The sequence below is a fragment of the Arvicanthis niloticus genome, chromosome 24, assembly GCF_011762505.2.
Source record: "Arvicanthis niloticus isolate mArvNil1 chromosome 24, mArvNil1.pat.X, whole genome shotgun sequence".
In the NCBI taxonomy this organism is placed as follows: domain Eukaryota; kingdom Metazoa; phylum Chordata; class Mammalia; order Rodentia; family Muridae; genus Arvicanthis; species Arvicanthis niloticus.
Window position 1 is genome coordinate 31,149,382 of NC_133432.1, and position 18,448 is coordinate 31,167,829.

Here is an 18,448-nt window from a genome sequence, read left to right on the forward strand (position 1 = left end):
AGGGCGGTGGTGGCGCACGCCTTTAATCCCAGCACTTGGGAGGCAGAGACAGGCTGATTTCTGAGTTCGAGGCCAGCCTGGTCTACAGAGTGAGTTCCAGGACAGCCAGGACTACACAGAGAAACCCTGTCTTGAAAAACAAACAAACAAACAAACAAAAGAGTATTTGCAGCTAAAGCATGAGGTTGTAAGTTCGACACCCCAGCCCATGTAAAAGGCTGTGCATGGCCACAGGTACCTGTGACTCCAGTACTGTGGGAAGTAGGGACAGGAGGATGGCTGGGGCTTGCTGGCTGCCAGCCTGGCTCCAAGTGCAGTGAAAGACCCTATCTCCAGAGAGTAAGGTAAAGAAAGATAAACAGGACACCTAACACCTTCCTCCTCAGTATCAGTGTGCACACTGACACAAGTACTCATGTCGACACAGACCACGCACACAAGCACACGAAACAAACTGTGCTGACTCCTCACTGCCCCATGTCCCCTGCCCTGCAACTGGGAAAGGCTCAGAAAGCCCCAAGTGCCCATTCAAACAGAGGTTTCCCTCTCCATCCTGCCCACCCATCACAGAACCTGTTTGCCAAGAAGAGTTGTGGGAACCTTCCACATACAGTTAAGACCCCTTGGGCACCTGTTCACAGTGCTGTCTAGAGAGGACGAGGCCCTGATTCCTAACCCGGGCGCACACATTGTCACACCCTGGACTCCACTATAACCCCATGAGAGAAAAGCTTTTATCTCCCATGGACTACAGCCAAGGGTACACAAAGCCTCCAGGTCACACAAGAAGGCTTCCTTAAAATGATGTCCAGTCTGTACTTTGGAAAGAAGTCTTGTTTTGTCAATCACAAACAAATCCACTCTGGACACTCAAACAAGGGACAGGAGACAGAAGAAACACAGGTTCAGGGAATAAAATCTAGGTATGGGCTTCTAGCACTCGGGAGGCAGAGTCAGGAAAATTGCCTCTAGTATGAGCCCAAGCTGGGCCAGCCTGAGTGTGCAACCAGGTCTCAAATAATATAAGAATGCAGCAAGAACTTCAGGCCCCTAAATCCACCCAGGACGGGACCACAGGACACACTTACCGAGCCACTGAAGGAGAGGAAGAGTTTAAGAAGCACGTCCTCGGAGAAGGGCGGGTGCCGGGCCACCAGGTTGATAAAGCGCTTCAGGGCCCTCCGGCGGCCCTCAATGAACTCCCTGTCGGCTGGAGCAGAGAGAGTACAGGGTCACCACACAGTCAGCAGAGCCCCGACCCAGAGCAGGCTTCTAAGCAACTCATCAGGGGCTAAGAACACGGGGCAACAGAGCTCCAAGCTCCCAAACACGCATAGGTGCAGGAATGGCCAGGTGCATCAGTGTCAATGGAAAACACTGGGAGTGTAACTAGCACTCGGAAGACTACCGCTAGCTGCAGTACAGCCCAAGCTACAGTGTCTGAGGCCAGACTGACCACAAAGTAAGACCCTACCCCAAACAAAAAGCAACTGGGAACCAGTACAATTCCACACAGGCCTCTACGAGAAAGGCAACTTAGGAGGACGTGGCTAAAACAAATTGCTGTAAGCATGCAACTTTAATGTGCTGATGACTATGTAACGCACCCTCCCAGTGCCCACCGCTGGCAACTAATCTTACTATTAGTTGGCCAGGTCTGGTGGCACAGGCCTTTAAGTTCAGCACATGGGAGGCTAAAGCAGGAGGGCTGCAATCTCTGTGAACTCCAGGCTTATCAGAGCTGCAGAGTGACAGTGTTTGTCACACAAATGCTAAAAGTCAAGTGTGATAGCATATGCTCTTAATGCCAACACTCAGGAGGCAAAGACCAGCCTGGTCTAAATAAATAGCAAGTTCTAGGGCAGCCAGGGCTACCTGTCTCAAACAAAGTAAAAAAGTAAAAAGAAAAATACAGTGAGATAAGGCCCACTCCATCCCCACCCCGCTCAACCCTCCAGGTGTCCTTGACCTAGAGCTCTCAGAAATGCCAAGTCAGGTAACAGTGTTTGGTGAACCTCCAAGGAACATATCATCCCTGATTAGACAGAGCCAGCTTGGATGCAGGCAACGGTCCCTTCCTAACAGTTCATCTTCCAATTCCCACTGCCTGCAACACTCCTTGTCAGTGAGGAGCACAGCTGTCCCAGAGGCCGGTCACCAGCAGCTGAGCCACCCAGTGGGAATAAGATGGAACCATGTCTATACCCACAGTGAGGAGCTTCAGGACGGTAGCTGTGTCTCTACAAAAAGTTCAGCCAAGCTCCCCGCTGTGCACATTCACTTGCACTAGAAGGTTGGGGACACCAGGAAAGTGACCTGGCAGACTCTGCACCTTGTCTGACAGATACAGGACAGACTTGTCTCGAACTGGGGATCCTCCTGCCTTAGCCACCAAGATTAGGCTGCCCATTTAATTGGTTTCTAGTGATTGTCAACTTGATAAGATCTAGAATCTCCAGCTCTGGGCCGGTGTGTGAGTGAGTTTCTAGATTAGATTAATTGAGGTGTGAAGACACACCCTAAAGGTGGCCAGCTCCATTGCTTGGTCTGAAGTCCAGCAATGAAGAAAGCAGAAAGAGAACTGAATTTTCATCTCTCTTCCTGACTGAATGCAATGTGAGCAGCTGCCTCAGATGGCTCCTAAGGCCCTGCCTTCCCCATGACAACTGCGCCTTCCTTCCTTAGGTCTTTTGTCAGACATTCTGTTACATCTGGGGTCATTTGCAGCTGATAAAAAGATCCTGTGATGGCTGGCCTGATCCTAGTAATCCCATGCATAGCCCAAAGCACCCTGCAGGGACAGCACTGGGGCCAGAAGGCACCTGAGGCTGGCCACCTACCAGAGCAGGGCTAAGCCAGAGCTCTGCAGCCCTCCTGCCAGCCCCTCCTAGACCACAAGCTGCAGCAGCCTGGGCTACAGTGGGCCCACCCAGCAACATGCCACCAGGAGTCAGCTTGCACCCACTTAACTGGGCCCCCTGAACCCTGCCTTACCTCCCAGCACTCTCTTGGGCGGAAGGGCTGGTACCATGCGGTACGGGAACTTGTGAAGCAGCACTTCATGGAAGACCACGAAGTCATTGTAGCGTCTGTACACGGAGGACTTGAAGCGCTATAAAACAAAGGGCATCGCAAGCAGGACATCAGCAACTAGACAACTACTCTGCCACTGAGCCACACCCTCATCTTATTTTTTGAGATCCGCTCTAACTAGGCTGGCCTTAAACTCACACTGTACCTCGAGCTGACTTTTAAGTTCAACTCTCTTGCCTTTTCCTACCAGGTCACTGGAAGTCCATGACTCTGCCATCAGCCCTCTTTGCCTTCTCCCACAATGCAACAGAACTCACAGGAGCAATGTTACCAAATTCCTCACCCTCTCTTCCCACAAAGTAAAAGTTCTAGAATTCTACATAGAAATACAAATTATAATGTTAACATATCTCTCTGTCATGATGAGACCTCTTCACTGCTTGAACGGGTAATAACCCTGCTCTTAAAAAGTAACGCATAAGGCTGAGGAGATGGTGAGGTAGGTACAGTGCTTACTAAACAAGTATGAGGCCCCAAGTTCAGATTTCCAGCATCCAGGTAAAAGACAGATATGGTAGTGTGTGACACTACCTATAACCCTAGCATTGAGAAATAGAGACAGATCCCAATAACAAGGAAAAAAAAAAAAAAAAAAAAAAAAAAAAAAAGGGAAAAAACATGCCACCAGGAAAAAAGGCAAGCAGGAGGCTACTGGGGGCAAGCACAGCTTCCCACATTTAGTTTGTCAGGCCCAGTTGCAAGGGCTGCTTAACTGCAATTAGGAACCCTCTCCCCACGTTCTCACAGCTTCTATGGACTGGCACATGGATATGCAATCCTGGAAGCATCCCTGAGGGAGGCCTTCCAGCTCAGCCCTGCACCACAACTCCAGTGCAGCCCAGGCTGTGCTTCCTTGGAGGTGTGGGCCCTGCTCTGCCCCCGAAATTCTCCCACATGCTGAAGACAATACAGGACCAGAAGATGGTGTTAGCATGAACTATGCTATTACAGGACATACAGCAAAACTCTCCCAAATCCATTCTAACTGGAGCAAGATACCCAAAATTCACAGAAGGCACAAAATGACAAAGATATCTGTGGTGCCTTGGGGAGTCCACATGCTGTTGAGCACCAAACCAAGCCTGTCACAACAGAGCTGTGTCTGATGAACCCAGACACCCGGGTGCCTGACAGCAGGAAAGTGGCATCACTAAAGATGTGAAGGCCATGAGCTTGCCCTCCCCTTAAATGGAAAACAGGGTTGGAACCCAGATTCCACTGGACCGATGTTCTGATCACCAGGGAATTGCCAATGTTGAAAACCAGCACTGGGACAATGGCATTGCAGGCATGCACTCTTGAGACAAAAAGATTGTAGCTGGGCATGTCGGCAAATGCCTATAATCCCAGGATTTAGGAAGCAGAGGAAGGCAGATCTCTGAGAGATCAAGGCTAGCCTGAGATACATGAGACCCCATCGAAAATAAATAAATAAATAAATAAAATAATTTGTTTTCAAAAGATTCCTGTAAGTCAGGTCTAGTGGCTCAGGCCTATAATCCCAGAATTCAGAACAGGCCAGGGCACTAGGATTGCTATGAGTTCAAAGCTAGCCAGGGTTATGTAGCAAGATCCTGTGTAAGAAAAAGAGACAGGGAGGGGAGGGAGAGGGGGAGGGGAAGGGAGAGAGAGAGAGAGATATTAAGATTCATAAGAAAAAAGACTGCAGTCAAAGAATGGACCTGATAGAGGCCTAGCAGAGTCAGAGCAGCTCTAGGCACCAACAGCTATTCAGAAGTTGGCTGGCCAGCTCACCTCATCATCAGGTAATGGGTCATATCCTCTCTCAGCTCCTTGCCCAAGGCTACTCTGTGGCTCTCCCTACAGCACAGTGAGTCCCAATTACCTGGCTGGAAACCTCGTACTCCACATGCTTAAGGAATAAGCCCTTCTTCTCAGGGATGAGCTCCACCTGCACCGTGTCCTTGGCCAGCAGCTCCTGCAGGGTGTAGGCCAGCAGCAGCGGATTCCCCTGCGGCATCTGCATTCGCTTGGGGTCCAGGTCCCTCCACTCGGTGACCTGGAATGTTCGTGGGCCTAAGAGAGACAAGGTAGATGACAGGTAAAGACAGTTGCTCAGAGTGGGGCCTCCTCGTTCCCTGGGCTGGCTCAGCACATGGACTCTGTCCACTGCCGCACACCCACACCGGACCCACCCCTTCCCCCAGCTACAGCACCAGAAGATTCCCTACAGGGGGCTTCATCTCTGTGAATGGGTAAACTCCTGGAAAAGGATTACAGCACAGTGAGGGAAGAAGGGAGGGAATGCTTGCAACTTAACCACAGACAGTTTGTAAAGACATTCCTCTGGTTAGGCAGTGGTGGTGCATGCCTTTAATTCCAGCACCTGGGAGGCAGAGGCAGGTGGATCTTTGTGAAATTGAGGCCAGCCTGGTTTCACAGAGAAACCCTGTATTGAAAAACAAAAAACAAAAAGATTCCTCCAAAGATGCACAGTGGCCAAAAAGCACTTAGAAAGATGCTACATATCATTACCACTAGGAAAGCACATATCATGGGAAGACACTACCACCACGATGGTGCTGGTTCACGTCTCTGTTCCTAAGTGTGGAGGGCCAGAGGTCAGCCTCATCTCTTATTCTTCAACCCATCTAGCTTGCTGTTTTTCAAATGTGTGTTTTGCTTCCGTGATTTGTTTTAAGTCATGGAGCTGGGTTAACAGAGAGCTGGGCCTCCACACAGGTGCAGGGAACTGAATACAGGTCCTCAGCTAGAGTGTCTGGTACTCTTAACAAGTGAGCCATTGCTCCAGTCCCAAAGGGTCTGTCTTACTGCAGGAAGAGACACCATGACCAAGGCAACTTATAAAAGAAAGCATTTAACTGGAGACTGGCTTACAGTGTCAGAGGCTGAGTCCATGGCCATTAAGGTGGGAAGCATGGCAGCAGGCAGGCACGGCATGGCACGGCACGGCAGTGGGGCGTTAGCTGACTAAAAACTTACATGTTGTACCCTAGGCAGAGAGGAAGCCAACAGGAATTCTATGGGCTTTTGAAACCTCAAAGCCCACCCCTCGTGTCACATCTCCTTCAACAAGGCCACACCTCCTAATCCTTCCCAAAGAGTTCCACCAAATGGGAACCAAGTATTCAAACATATGAGCATATGGGGGCCATTCTCATTTAAACCACCACAGGGCCTTGGAACATTTCCTGGTTCGTGATTTTGGAGACAGGGAAGCAGAAGGCTGAGGGGCAGAGAGAGGAAAACACTGGGCTGGTGGGCCGGAGTGATACTTTGTGTGCTAGAAAACCCTCAAGTCAAATCAATAGCCAACTTATCTAAACCACAGAAGTTTAAAGATAGGACAGACATAGTGGCCCATACCTGTAATCCCAGCACTTAGGAGGTAGAGGCAAGAGGATCAGGAGAGAGAGAGAGAGAGAGAGAGAGAGAGAGAGAGAGAGAGAGAGAGAGAGAGAAGCAGGCAGAGAGAGAGAGAGAGAGAGAGAGAGAGAGAGAGAGAGACAGACTCTGATTGATTAGGCTGATGTAGACAAGATTTTTGTGGTACACACTGATAATTCCAGCACTCAAGAGGTTGAGGCAGGAGGAGCCTCATTTCCAGACCTGACTACATAAGGAGACCTGGTCTCAAAAAATAAAATCACACACACACACACACACACACACACACACCCCACATCATCATTATATAAAAACATGCCTATAATCCCAGAATCTGGGAGGCAGAGGCAGGGCAACCACAGCCTGCCTCAAGTCCAAGGCCAGCCTGGGAGAAAGATAAGCAGCAGAGGGGCAACAAAGGTCTCTATTAAGAGAGATTTTTTTCCAGACCCCACTACCTTACCTCTGGCTGGCAGGAAATCAACACATAGGCCAGTCTAGCCATGAACTCAACAAATACCCACCTGCCTTGGCCTCCCAGGTGCTGGAATCAGAGACGTGAGCCTCCGTGCGCAGCTGAAGCTTTTTCAAAGTTCTCTATTAAGCATATATTTATCATCATGCTCTCCCCAAAGATTAAGATAAGGCAGTCCTCTAAGACAGCCTGAGACCTCAGTAATAATTAGCAAAGAAGCACATGCGGGTGAAGCATGCGGACTTTGAACACAGCAGAATCTAAAACATCCTCTGAAGCACAAACAGCACCTCGACCCTTGGCTTCTCTCAAACACCCTCGAAAGCCCGGCGTGGGGGTGCACACATGTAACCCTGGGCACACTGAGCACTTAGAGGCAGAGGAGCAAGAGTTCATGCCGGGCAGTGGTGGCACACACCTTTAACTCCAGTGGTGTACAGTCAGGGCGACATGAAGAAACCCTGTCTCAAAAACAAAACAAAACAAAAAAAGAGTTTGTGACCAGCCTGGGCTACACAGACCCTATTTCAAATTATGAGGAGAGGGACTAATAAAATGGCTCAACACGTAATGGTGCTTGCCACCAAGCCTGATGACCTACTAAGTGGTGAGAGGGAGAACCAACTCCCTTAAACCATCTGACCTCCACAAGCATACTGTAGCTTGCACACACATACCAACCCATACAATTAAACAGAGAAGTAAAAAGTAATTAAATAGAGACCATGGAACAGCCAGTGGTCTCAGTACTTGCCATGTCCACACAAGACCTAACTTTCATCCCCAGGACCTGTAAGTGCAGGCTAGGTGTGATGGCACACACTAATAATCCCAGATCTGGCAAGGCATAGACAGAAGGACCTGGGATTGATTGTAGGCAGCAGGTCTACCCTAGCCTAACCACCCAGTACTAGGCTAATGAGAGACCCTATCTCAAAGGAAGTCCACAGTGTATGGTGATCTGAATATGTCTGCCCACACAAACTCATGTATTTAAACGATTGGCCCATAGGGAGTGGCACTTAAAGGAGGTGTGGGCTTTTTGGAGTGGGTGTAGCCTTGTTGGAGGAAGTGTGTCACTGTGATGGTAGGCTTTGAGGTCTCCTATTCTCAATCTCCACCCAGTGTGGAATTTCAGTCTCCTCCTGGCTGCCTTTGGATCAAGTATAGACCTCTTGGCTTCCCCAGCACCATGTCTGCCTGCACAATGCCAAGCTTCCTGCTATTATGATAGTGGACTGAACCTCTGAAGCTGTAAGCCAGACCAAGTTAAATGTCCTTTATAAGAGTTGCCTTGGTCATGGTGTCTCTTCACAGCAATGAACCCTAAGACATTAGGTTGTCCACTGGCACGCACGTGTATACACACACATACACATAGAATCATATATATATATATATATATACACACATACAACCTCTCAAAAATACCAGCGACAGTTGGGACTAGAGAGTTGACTCTGATGAATGCTTGCTGATCTTGCAGGGACATGTGTTTGGTTCCCAGCACCCACATGGTGGCTCATAACAGATCTTATGCCCTCTTGTGGCCTGCACAGTCACCAGGTATACACATGGTACACAGGGTACACAGGCAAAACACACATAAAAAATAAATCTATGAAAATAAAAACGGGGCTGACAAGATGGTCAGGAGATACAGGTACAGACCATCAAACCCAGAATCCACATAAAGTAGGAAAAAGTTGATTCCTGAAAGTTGTCCCCTCACCTCCACACATGAACATGCAACATACAATAAATGCACATGTTTTAAAATGTCAAGGTGGAAGAACCGGAAGAACACTACCAATCCCCAAGTTAACCTCCTGTACGTCTACAGGGGCACACATAGGTAAGTGAACAGACAAAGAGTAAGGAGAGGAAATGCAAATATTAAAGCTACAAGTCCACAGATGAAAAGACCCTCACGCCTTCACAGCTCTCCTCTGAAGCGCCAACCACAACACAGTGTGACCCCAGGCACTAATCCGCTAAATTCAGGTCCCTTCATCCCAACACTCGCTGTGAGCCACCATGTGGGTTCTCTGCAAAAGCACTGGGCACTCAACTGCACCTCCATTCTCCAGCCCCTCAAAAGAAACTTTAAATGAAAAAGGAGAAGAAAGCCGTGCAGTGGTGGCACATGCCTTTAATCCCAGCACTAGGGAGGCAGAGGCAGGCGGATCTCTGAGTTCGAGGCCAGCCTGGTCTTCAGAGTGAGTTCCAGGATAGCCAGGGCTACACAGAGAAACCCTGTCTCGAAAAAAAGAAGGAGGAGGAGGAGGAGAAAGAAGAAGAGGAGGAAGAGGAGAAGAAGAAGTAGTAGTAGTGGTGGTGGTGGTGGTGCACATCTGTCATCTCAGCACTTCCAAGGCAGAGGCAAAGGCAGGGGACAGATATGAGCCAAGGGCCACCCTAGGTTACATACCCAAACTGTCGCAAAGCAAAGAAAAAGAAAGTTTGTTTTGGACAGCATCACTGTCACAGGTAGACCAGAAGCAGCAGTAGGGACAGACACAAGAAGAATCTGGATTCTCTGGGATGAGCAATGAGCACCCTGACCCATACCCTTCTCAGCATCCATGGTCACTAGAGACAGAGATACACTGTGTACTACCCACAGAGATAAAACAGATTAGATGGGAAACCAGCCAGGCTGAGGCACTGAAAGGCAAAGACAAGCTCTGACGAGAGACAGCTGCTGGAAGCCAGCCTCCACATTCCAGTAGGTATGTGGGCCAGCAAGTGACCAACCTGAGCACAGTATTTGTCACTTGCAAACTGGACATAAAGAGTCTGGCACGGGGGCTGCTGAGGTGGCTCAGCAGGTAAAAGCACTTGCCGCCAAGCCTGAGCACCTTAGTTTGATCCCTGGGAGTGAAGACCCTCAAGCTGTCCTCTGACTGCCAAGTGTGCAGAGGCATATGTGTTCCCTCGCCATAAACAAATGGATAAACCTAATTTAAAAAAATTCTAAGGGGTAAGCATAGTAGCACATGCCTATAATCCCAGAACTCAGCAAGCAGAGGAAGGAGAATTCAGGTTTTGAGGCCAGCCAGATTTTGACCAACAGCAAGACTCAATATCAACACACACACACACACACACACACACACACACACACACACGGGTGAGGGGGAGGGGGAGTGAGACAGAAGGAGCCCTTACCATCAGCGGGCCAGTACCACTTATGCGGAGAACACAGCAAGAATTCTTGTAGTCCCTCCAGCGACCCCTAAACAGGTCTCACCTACTTCATGTGTTCCCCACTTTAACCATTCTGAACAAATCGCTTTCCTGCAGGGTTCTCAGCTGGCAGCAGTGTGCCTCAGAATTAAATGACACAGAAGAGCTGAAAATAGCTAGTGAAAATAAAACACTCAATAAACGCCACAGACTTCCTTCCAGATTTATTACTCTCCAGTCTGAAAACATTTTCTGAAGCCACCAACAAAAACTTTGAAAGTGTTCCACCAGAAGCCATGACTGGTAGTACAGCCTGAGTGTGAGATGAGCTACTTGGGAAGAGGCTCAATCAGAAAGATCACAAGTTCAAGGCCAATTTGGGATAGATACAGTGAGTTCAAGGCCAGTCCTATCTCAGAAAGGAAAAAGTGGGCTGGGAAACGTATCGCTGGTAGAATGCTAACTTAGAATCCCCCAGTGGCTAAGGAGTGGCTCAGTGGTAGAGCACCTGCCTAGAATTCCCCAGTGAGGAGCTGGGGTGTGGCTCAGTGGTAGAGCACTTGCCTAGACTCCCCCAGTGAGGGGCTGGGGTGTGGCTCAGTGGTGGAGCCCCTGCCTAGAATCCCCCAGTGAGGGGCTGGGGTGTGGCTCAGTGGTAGAGCCCCTACCTAGAATCCTCCACTAAGGGGTTAGGGTGTGGCTCAGAGGCAGAACCCTTGCCTAAGGTGCACAAAGCCCTGAATTCAATACTCAATATTAAATTAGTGTCTTCCACAGACAAGAAGTAAAACTTAAGATGCTGTGATCCTCCAAGTCAGTCACCCGCTCACTGACAGAAAATGTAGTGAATGACACAAGCCAGGCACCGTGGTCACACCTGTTACACCAGAAGCACCAAGAGGCTAAAGCAAAGAGGTTTATGAGTTTGCTGGCCACCCTGAGCTACAAAGTGAATCTGAAGCCAGCCTTGACTACATAGAGACCTTGTCTCAAAAATAACAAAAGTAATCAAACAACACGGGGGGGGGGGGGGGAGAAAGGGAGAAGGGGGGGGAGAGAGAGAGAGAGAGAGAGAGAGAGAGAGAGAGAGAGAGAGAGAAAGAGAGAGAGAATGTGTGTGTGTGTGTGTGTGTGTGTTCTTGTACCCAAGGCTCTTCAGCTGAATGTTTAGACAGTAACATGGTATTGAAAAAAGTCCAAAGGGTCCAGCAGCCAACAGGATCTTCCTGGTAGCCCATGCCGTAGTCCTTTCCCTCCTTTGCTGAAGCAACCCTTTGCAAATGCTGACTAGAGCATAGCAGTCCCCGCTTAGAAGACTTTCTGAAGGTATATTGTATACACAGCAACAAGAGACAGAGAGGCAGCTCAGTGGAAGTCCCCTGCATATGCTGCTGCTAGGAAGGCAAGCCCAGCCCAGCCCAGCCCAGCCCAGCCCAGCCCAGCCCAGCCCAGCCCAGCCCAGCCCAGCCCAGCCCAGCCCAGCCCAGCTCAGCCCAGCTCAGCCCAGCTCAGCCCAGCCCAGCCCGGCTCAGGACCATACTACTCCAGGCTGAACAGTGTAGGAGCTGCTGGAGACACCCAAATCCATGTTAGTAGGCTAGGCTTCCTTCACCACAGAAAGCTCTCTTACAACCATCCCAGGTGCCATGTGGCTGCTTCCTGTAGGCTGAACCTAACCATTGCTGTCTGAGACCCGCATGAGACTCAGCCTACTAACATGGTTCCCTGGAGGGAAAGAGGCAGGACCCTTCCCTCTCCAGGACCCTCAGTGATGACTGGGACTTGCTGTTGCAGCCATGGATTGCCTGTGCTTCTGTAACTAACCTCAATAAACTCAACTGGTTTAGTGAGCTGGCCTTAGATGATATTATTCCTTTGGCCAGTCAGTGCTCTCCAACAACGAACAGCAGCGCCTATGTCTGAGCTGGGCATGGTGCCAAATGTATTCAATCCCAGCATTTGGGAGGAACAGACAGGTGGATCTCTGTGAGTTTGAGGCCAGTCTGGTCTATATAATGAGTTCCAGGATAGCCAGGGCTACATAGACCCTATCTCAAAAATAACCAGACAAAGAAGAAGGTCCTAGTTCCTATGTCTTCCCTGAGGAAAGGCGCACTGACCAACAGGACACTTGATGTTCTCAAAGAGGTTGTGAGGTGGCTTGGTGGCAGAAGGAATTGACTGCCCCTTCCTGTAGACTCCAAGCTCTTCGAGTGTACTACAACTCTAAGAGGCAAACCTCAGCTGTCAGTTCACCACCACAGAGGGATAAGGAAGGTCAGTGACAGAAGGCAGAGGCCCACTGCTCAGGACTCCAAACTGGAGCTGTGTTGTAATCACCTGGCAGGCTTGTTCACACAGATGGCTGCCCCCACCCACCCAGAGATTCTCAGCCTGCAGGCCCAGGATGAACATTCCACATAAATTCCTAGACAGGTTGTTTTGCTGGCCCCAAGGCCATGCGCAGACTGAGAACCAGTGTCAGGGACAGACGGGTGTACCTTAGACCATGCCTACACATACTCCCAACATGTAAGTGACCAGGCGCTCCTAAACGCTTCTGCAGGTCTTAATTTTCCAGATTGGGAAAAATAAACAGCGGTGTGTCAGTGCAACTGCAGGAACAAGAAATGATGCAGGAGCCTGATGTGGTAGTTCCTGTCTGTGACCCCTGCACTGAAACCACTAAGGCAGGAGGATGGCAAGTTTAAGTCCTGACTAGGCCACAGAGTGAGTTCAAGAACAACCCAGTAAAAGCAGAGGATGGGGCTGAGCAACACAGCGTTCACCTAGACTCCCCAGTGAGCAGCGGGGCAGCCTCTGGCAGGCCAGCACTTGCACTGCAAAATGCTGAGTTTAGGACCAACCTTAGCCACACAGCAAGATCCTGTATAAGAGAAAATGGACAAGGGGCTTGGGGGAAAGGTCAGGTAGTGGAGTGAGAGATGCTCTCAGTATTCAGCCTGCAGGTTCCTTCTCAAGCTCATGAACTGTTTATGCTTTCGATGAGCAAGTTCTCTGAAGGGCTGGAAAACTGATGTGTCAACGGTTAACAGTGTGACAAGTTCAATTCCCAGCACCCACGTGATAACTAACAACCATTAGTAACTGAAGATCCAAAAGCTCCAACTTGCTTTTCTTGCTTCTTACAGGTACCAAACATGTACCCAGTGAGCACTCATACATGTTGACAAAATATTCACACGTATAAACATTTACTTTGGTTTTAATAAAATTAAAATAAACAGAAACCTCTGAGCTGAGTTCTGAAATAAACAAGTTGTCCCCAGGAAACGGGAGCAGAAGCTTCCTCATCCTTATCTTGACCACAGCTTCAGAAACGACAATTCAGCAGCTCTGGAGCCAGGAGACACCAGGATGCCCCTGAGATGCAGGAAGCAGTAGTCTTCCATCTAGAGGCCACAGGCTCCAGCCCAGGTTCTTTCCTGACTAGGACAGGGCCCCTACTTCTGTGTGGGTGCTGCCTAACGGCACCACTCTCCTGCTTCTGTTTGTTCTATTGCTGGAGCTAAAACCCAGAGTCCTGCATGCTAGGTGAGCACTGCGCACCACTGAGCCCTGGCCTGCCTCATAGCGAGCTTTAAACAGTGCATAAAGGAACCTGCGCCTCAGTCCAGAGGCTGAGGCAGGAGGCCTTCTGAGTCCAGGAGTTTGAGGCCAATCTGCAGCATACAGATAATAAGATCTAATCAAAAAAAAAAAAAAAAGCCAAGCTGTGAGAAAACTTGCCTGGCACATCTAGAGGCCTGGATTCCAGTTCCAGCACTGCATCAAAGGGAAAGAAGGCAGCCCCTTCGTAGCCTTCATGATAACTTCCAGCTCAACTCCTCCGCAGTCTATGGAGCCTGCTCACTTCCCCATCCCAAGCCTCCACGGCTCTATATGGACTACTATTCAAATATCGAGTGTTTCCATATGTCTACAGAACACATTTTCAAATTTTCTACAAAACAACAAAACCACCTAAATCCCCAGCCACTCAAACAGTCACTACTAACTCTTTTTCAGTCAGTCTGTTCAGTTGTTTTTTTGCTAAATACCTTTGAAACGTCTCTACGGTTGTTCTAATCACAAAATGTTTCAAACACCCAAAATAGAAAAAAAATCCATGGATGGTGGCACATGCCTGTAATCCCAGCACTTGGGAGGCTGAGGCAAGTGGATTCTCAAATGCCCCAAAACGTAAAACAAACAAACATTGCCAGGCGGTGGTTGGGGATGGCACATACCTTCAATCCCAGGAAGCAGTGGCACGTGTCAAATGGATCCCTGAGTTTAAGACCAGCCTCATCTACACAGAGTACAAGGCTAGCAAAGGCATGAAAGAGAGATGCTGTGCGGTTTTGTTTTGTAAAGTAGGAAAATGACAGGCTAGCATTTCATCAACATGGGACACATCTCTCACACCGGCCTAGTCTATTGTACAGTGAAGTCTGAGCCTGGGTTCCAACCTCCTCCCTCAGCTTGGTGCTCACAGGTCACACACAGTGGGTGCAAGCTGTCCCATGGATCCTGCCATGTAGCCCTGCCCTCTGTTCACTCGTTCTACGAATATTGGGCATTTGGGTGGTTCCACTGCCAATCTATGACACATGGCACTACTGAGAATGTTCCAGAACATGGCTTTTTGTGGACATATGTTGCATGCACTTCTGTTGGATACATAACACAGGGATGAGTGTATGCAGCGGATCACAGCACTTGCATATGCTCAGTTTAGTAAATATTTCCAGTTTTCCAAAGTGACTCAGCCAATCTACACCCCCTCAAGCAACAGGCCCAGCTGCCTCCCACTCGGGCCAATGCTCAGTATTTTCTGTCCTCTCTCTCTGTCTAAAAGACATGTACCGCTTTCAAAACTTACAATCAACTAATTTACAGTCTTGTCTTTACTAAAAGTTGAACACAAGGGCTCACAGATGGTAGACTAATGCCTTACCACTGAGCCACACCCCAGCCCCTCACTGAGGGATTCTAGGCAGGAGCTTTACCACTGAGCCACACCCCCAGCCCCTCACTGGGGGATTCTAGGCAGGAGCTCTACCACTGAGCCACACCCCAACCCCTCACTGAGAGATTCTAGGCAGGGGCTCTACCACTGAGCCACACCCCAGCCCCTCACTGGGGGATTCTAGGCAGGGGCTCTACCACTGAGCCACACCCCAGCCCCTCACTGGGGGATTCTAGGCAGGGGCTCTACCACTGAGCCACACCCCAGCCCCTCACTGGGGGATTCTAGGCAGGGGCTCTACCACTGAGCCACACCCCAGCCCCTCACTGGGGGATTCTAGGCAGGGGCTCTACCACTGAGCCACACCCCAGCCTCTCACTGGGGGATTCTAGGCAGGGGCTCTACCACTGAGCTACGCCCCCAGCCCCTCCCTGGGGGATTCTGGGCAGGGGCTCTACCACTGAGCCACACCCCATCATCCCTGTTTTCACTTTTTGTTTTCAGACAAGGTTTCATTCATAAGATTCCCAGACAGGGGCTGGAGAGCTGGCTCAGAGGTTAAGAGCATTTGCTCTTCCAGAGGTTTTGAATTCAATTCCCAGCAACCAGATAGTGGCTCTTAACCATCTATAATGAGATCTGGTACCCTCTCCTGGGCCGCAGGTAAACATGCAAGCAAAATGCTGTATAAATAAATCTTAAAAAAAAAAAAAAAAAAAAAGATTCCCAGGCAGGCCTACAAGTTTTAAGTTCTACTCCAACTCTTAAGTAGCTACAAGCCAGTACCACTATGTCCGATGTAATTCCTGGGCTTATTGAAATCCTTTCTTTTTTAAAAGATATATCTATTTATTTTATGTATGAGTACACTGTAGCTCTCTTCAGACACATCAGAAGACAGCATCGATCCCATTACAGATAGTTGTGAGCCACCATGTGGTTGCTGGGAATTGAACTCAGGAAGAGCAGTCAGTGCTCTTAACCTCTGAGCCATCTATCTCCATGCCTACTGCAATCCTCTCGTCCATGTGTAGTAAGACACCAGCCTACCTGCCTATGAAGATGGAGTCCTCACAGCAGGGGACATCACTGAGCTTCACTTAGCCAGACCTATCAGCTGGATCAACTGGTCTCTGCTACTATAAAGGGCATGAAGAGCCTCAAATAGAACACATTCTGCTGTGACTTCACTCAGTGCTCAGGACAGTCTATGGAATCACAGACTTGGTTTTCTACCTGTGGGACTGATGCCAGATTCCTAATAATAAAGTATCAGACAAGATGTCCTCAAGGACCCTGTTCATTGAAGGAGCAAGTACTCCCCTGAAACACGGGGGGGTGGGGGGGGAAGCCCCCTCATGAAGTTAAAAGAAACCAGGCTGCATGTGGCTCAGTGGCCTTGTGCTTGCCTAGCATGCACAAAGTCTTGGACTCTATTGTCACTGCCCCACCAATCAAGGGTAAGCCTTCCAGCAGGAGTCCCAGACCAGCCTGGGCTACCTGAGACCTAGGCCTTGGCACTGTCTCCTCTTTCCAGAAGGCTCACCCTGCTTCCCACCCTACCTCTATACGGCTGGACTAACTTCCTACCCTCCTCAGGCGCCTCGCTGTGAGCACTGCTTTCTCTATGGCATTTTTTATTGGTGATGGCTGAGGTTTGCAACATCAAGGCCCCTAGCACATCCTAAGGTAAATTTTTGCTTAACACATCTCCTGACTGCTATGTGCTTCTTGTGAGACCAGAAGCTCTACAAGGTGGTCTGTATTCACCATGTTCATACACTATCCCAAGACTGAGAATCGTGACAGGGGATAAGGATGTGGCTCTACGGATAAAGCACTTGCCTCAGACGTGTGGGGATATGAGTTCAGATCTCCAGAACATAACTCCCTTGTCTAGGAGACCAAGACAATTCCCCAGAGCAAGGTGGCTAGCTAGACTAGCCAAAGCAATGAATTATTTGACCCAATACTGAAAAGTGGGGTGAGGGAACTCAGCTGTAGAGATGGTTCAGTCAGTTTAGTGCTTCCTGCAAGATCTCCAGCACTGAGGGGGACATGGTGGGTGTGGTGGTACACGCTGGAGAAGCTGAGATGGGAGGATTCCTGGGGGCTTGATCTTGATGGGTGATCTCTGGGCCAGTGAGACCATGTCTCAAGGCGAGAGGTGGGGGTGGGGGGAGAGGAAAGGATGCAACACCTGAGAACAAGAGCTGATATACATATGCACACGCAGACAAGCGTGTGTACATGCACATGCAGCTGCATACAGAAACAGGTATATGCACATGAAAAAAACATTTTAAAAACTTTATTTTATGTGTGTGTTTGTTTCCACGCACATCTGTGCACCACATGCCTGCAGTGCCCAAGGTCAGAAGAGGGTGTTGGATCCTGTAGAACTGGAGCCACAGACTTTTACTGCTGCCATGTGGGTTTTGGGAACTGAACTCTACTCACCTGAAGAGCAGCCAGTGCTCTCAACCACTGAGCCATCTCTCTAGCCACAATGTATGTGCGTGCATGTGTGCATTTAATTAAAAGAAAGAAAGATGCCCAGTCCACAGCAGATGCACAATTAGCACCTGCTGGATGAATGAGTGCAAAGTCATAAACTCAAGCAATGAGTAGAAACCGTGTGTTACCATGGTAACAATGGCACATCCTTCCAGCACCAACAAATCTCATTTACAGTCTTGCAAGCAATGGGAACTATGCCTGAGTGAGCAACAGCAACAAAAGCTGCTGACGAAGACGATCGGCAACAGACACAACAGTGGCAAACCCTGAGACTACGCCTCGTGCTGGTGGGATCCTTCCTCCTGCACCATGAGTCCCTGCAGTCGGCCATATCCGTTTTGCCAAAGGCGCATAAGGAAGAACCCTGGTGATGTAATGCTACAGTGTACAACACAGGCAGCTAAGCTACAGAGAGTGGAGCTGTCTTGGGCTCCTTACTTAGGAACACAGTATCAACAAACCTTGTGGGCCTAACCTGCTAGTGCTTATTAGTGTGGAGATCTGATCCAAATCCTGTAAACTCAGTTCAAACTCTATTCCGAGATGGAAGTGCTTCATCTACTGATCCTCCTTAAAGTTCTCAACATTAGGGTGAGTCTTTCAGGGTTTTTTAGAAAAGAAGTAGAAGAGGGCTAACCTCAAACTCCTTGTGTAGCCAAGGATGACCTTGAAATTCTGATGCTCCACCTGCTCGATGCTAAGATTACAGGCATGCTCCACCACACCTGGTTTAATGCAGTGCTACTACGAAAGAAACCCAAGGCCATAGACAACCTAAGCAAGCACATCACCTTCTGAGCCCAACCCCAGCCCTAAGTCTCCTTGAGTCC

The 18,448-nt window shown here is 49.2% G+C and overlaps 1 protein-coding gene across 2 annotated transcripts in view; it reads right to left on the reverse strand.

The window, feature by feature from the left end:
• Snx8 (sorting nexin 8) overlaps positions 1-18,448 on the reverse strand; it is a 46,615-nt gene that overhangs the window by 14,754 nt on the left and 13,413 nt on the right. The window contains exons 2-5 of one of the 2 annotated variants that reach the window (XM_076923507.1): positions 7,356-7,398; positions 4,940-5,130; positions 2,995-3,112; positions 1,089-1,210 (exon numbers count right to left, since the gene is read on the reverse strand). In XM_076923507.1, the coding sequence (XP_076779622.1) occupies positions 1,089-1,210; positions 2,995-3,112; positions 4,940-5,080 (381 nt within the window). In that variant the 5' untranslated portion in view covers positions 5,081-5,130; positions 7,356-7,398. The remainder of the gene's footprint in view (positions 1-1,088; positions 1,211-2,994; positions 3,113-4,939; positions 5,131-7,355; positions 7,399-18,448) is intronic. The other variant, XM_076923506.1, reaches the window with a different exon arrangement.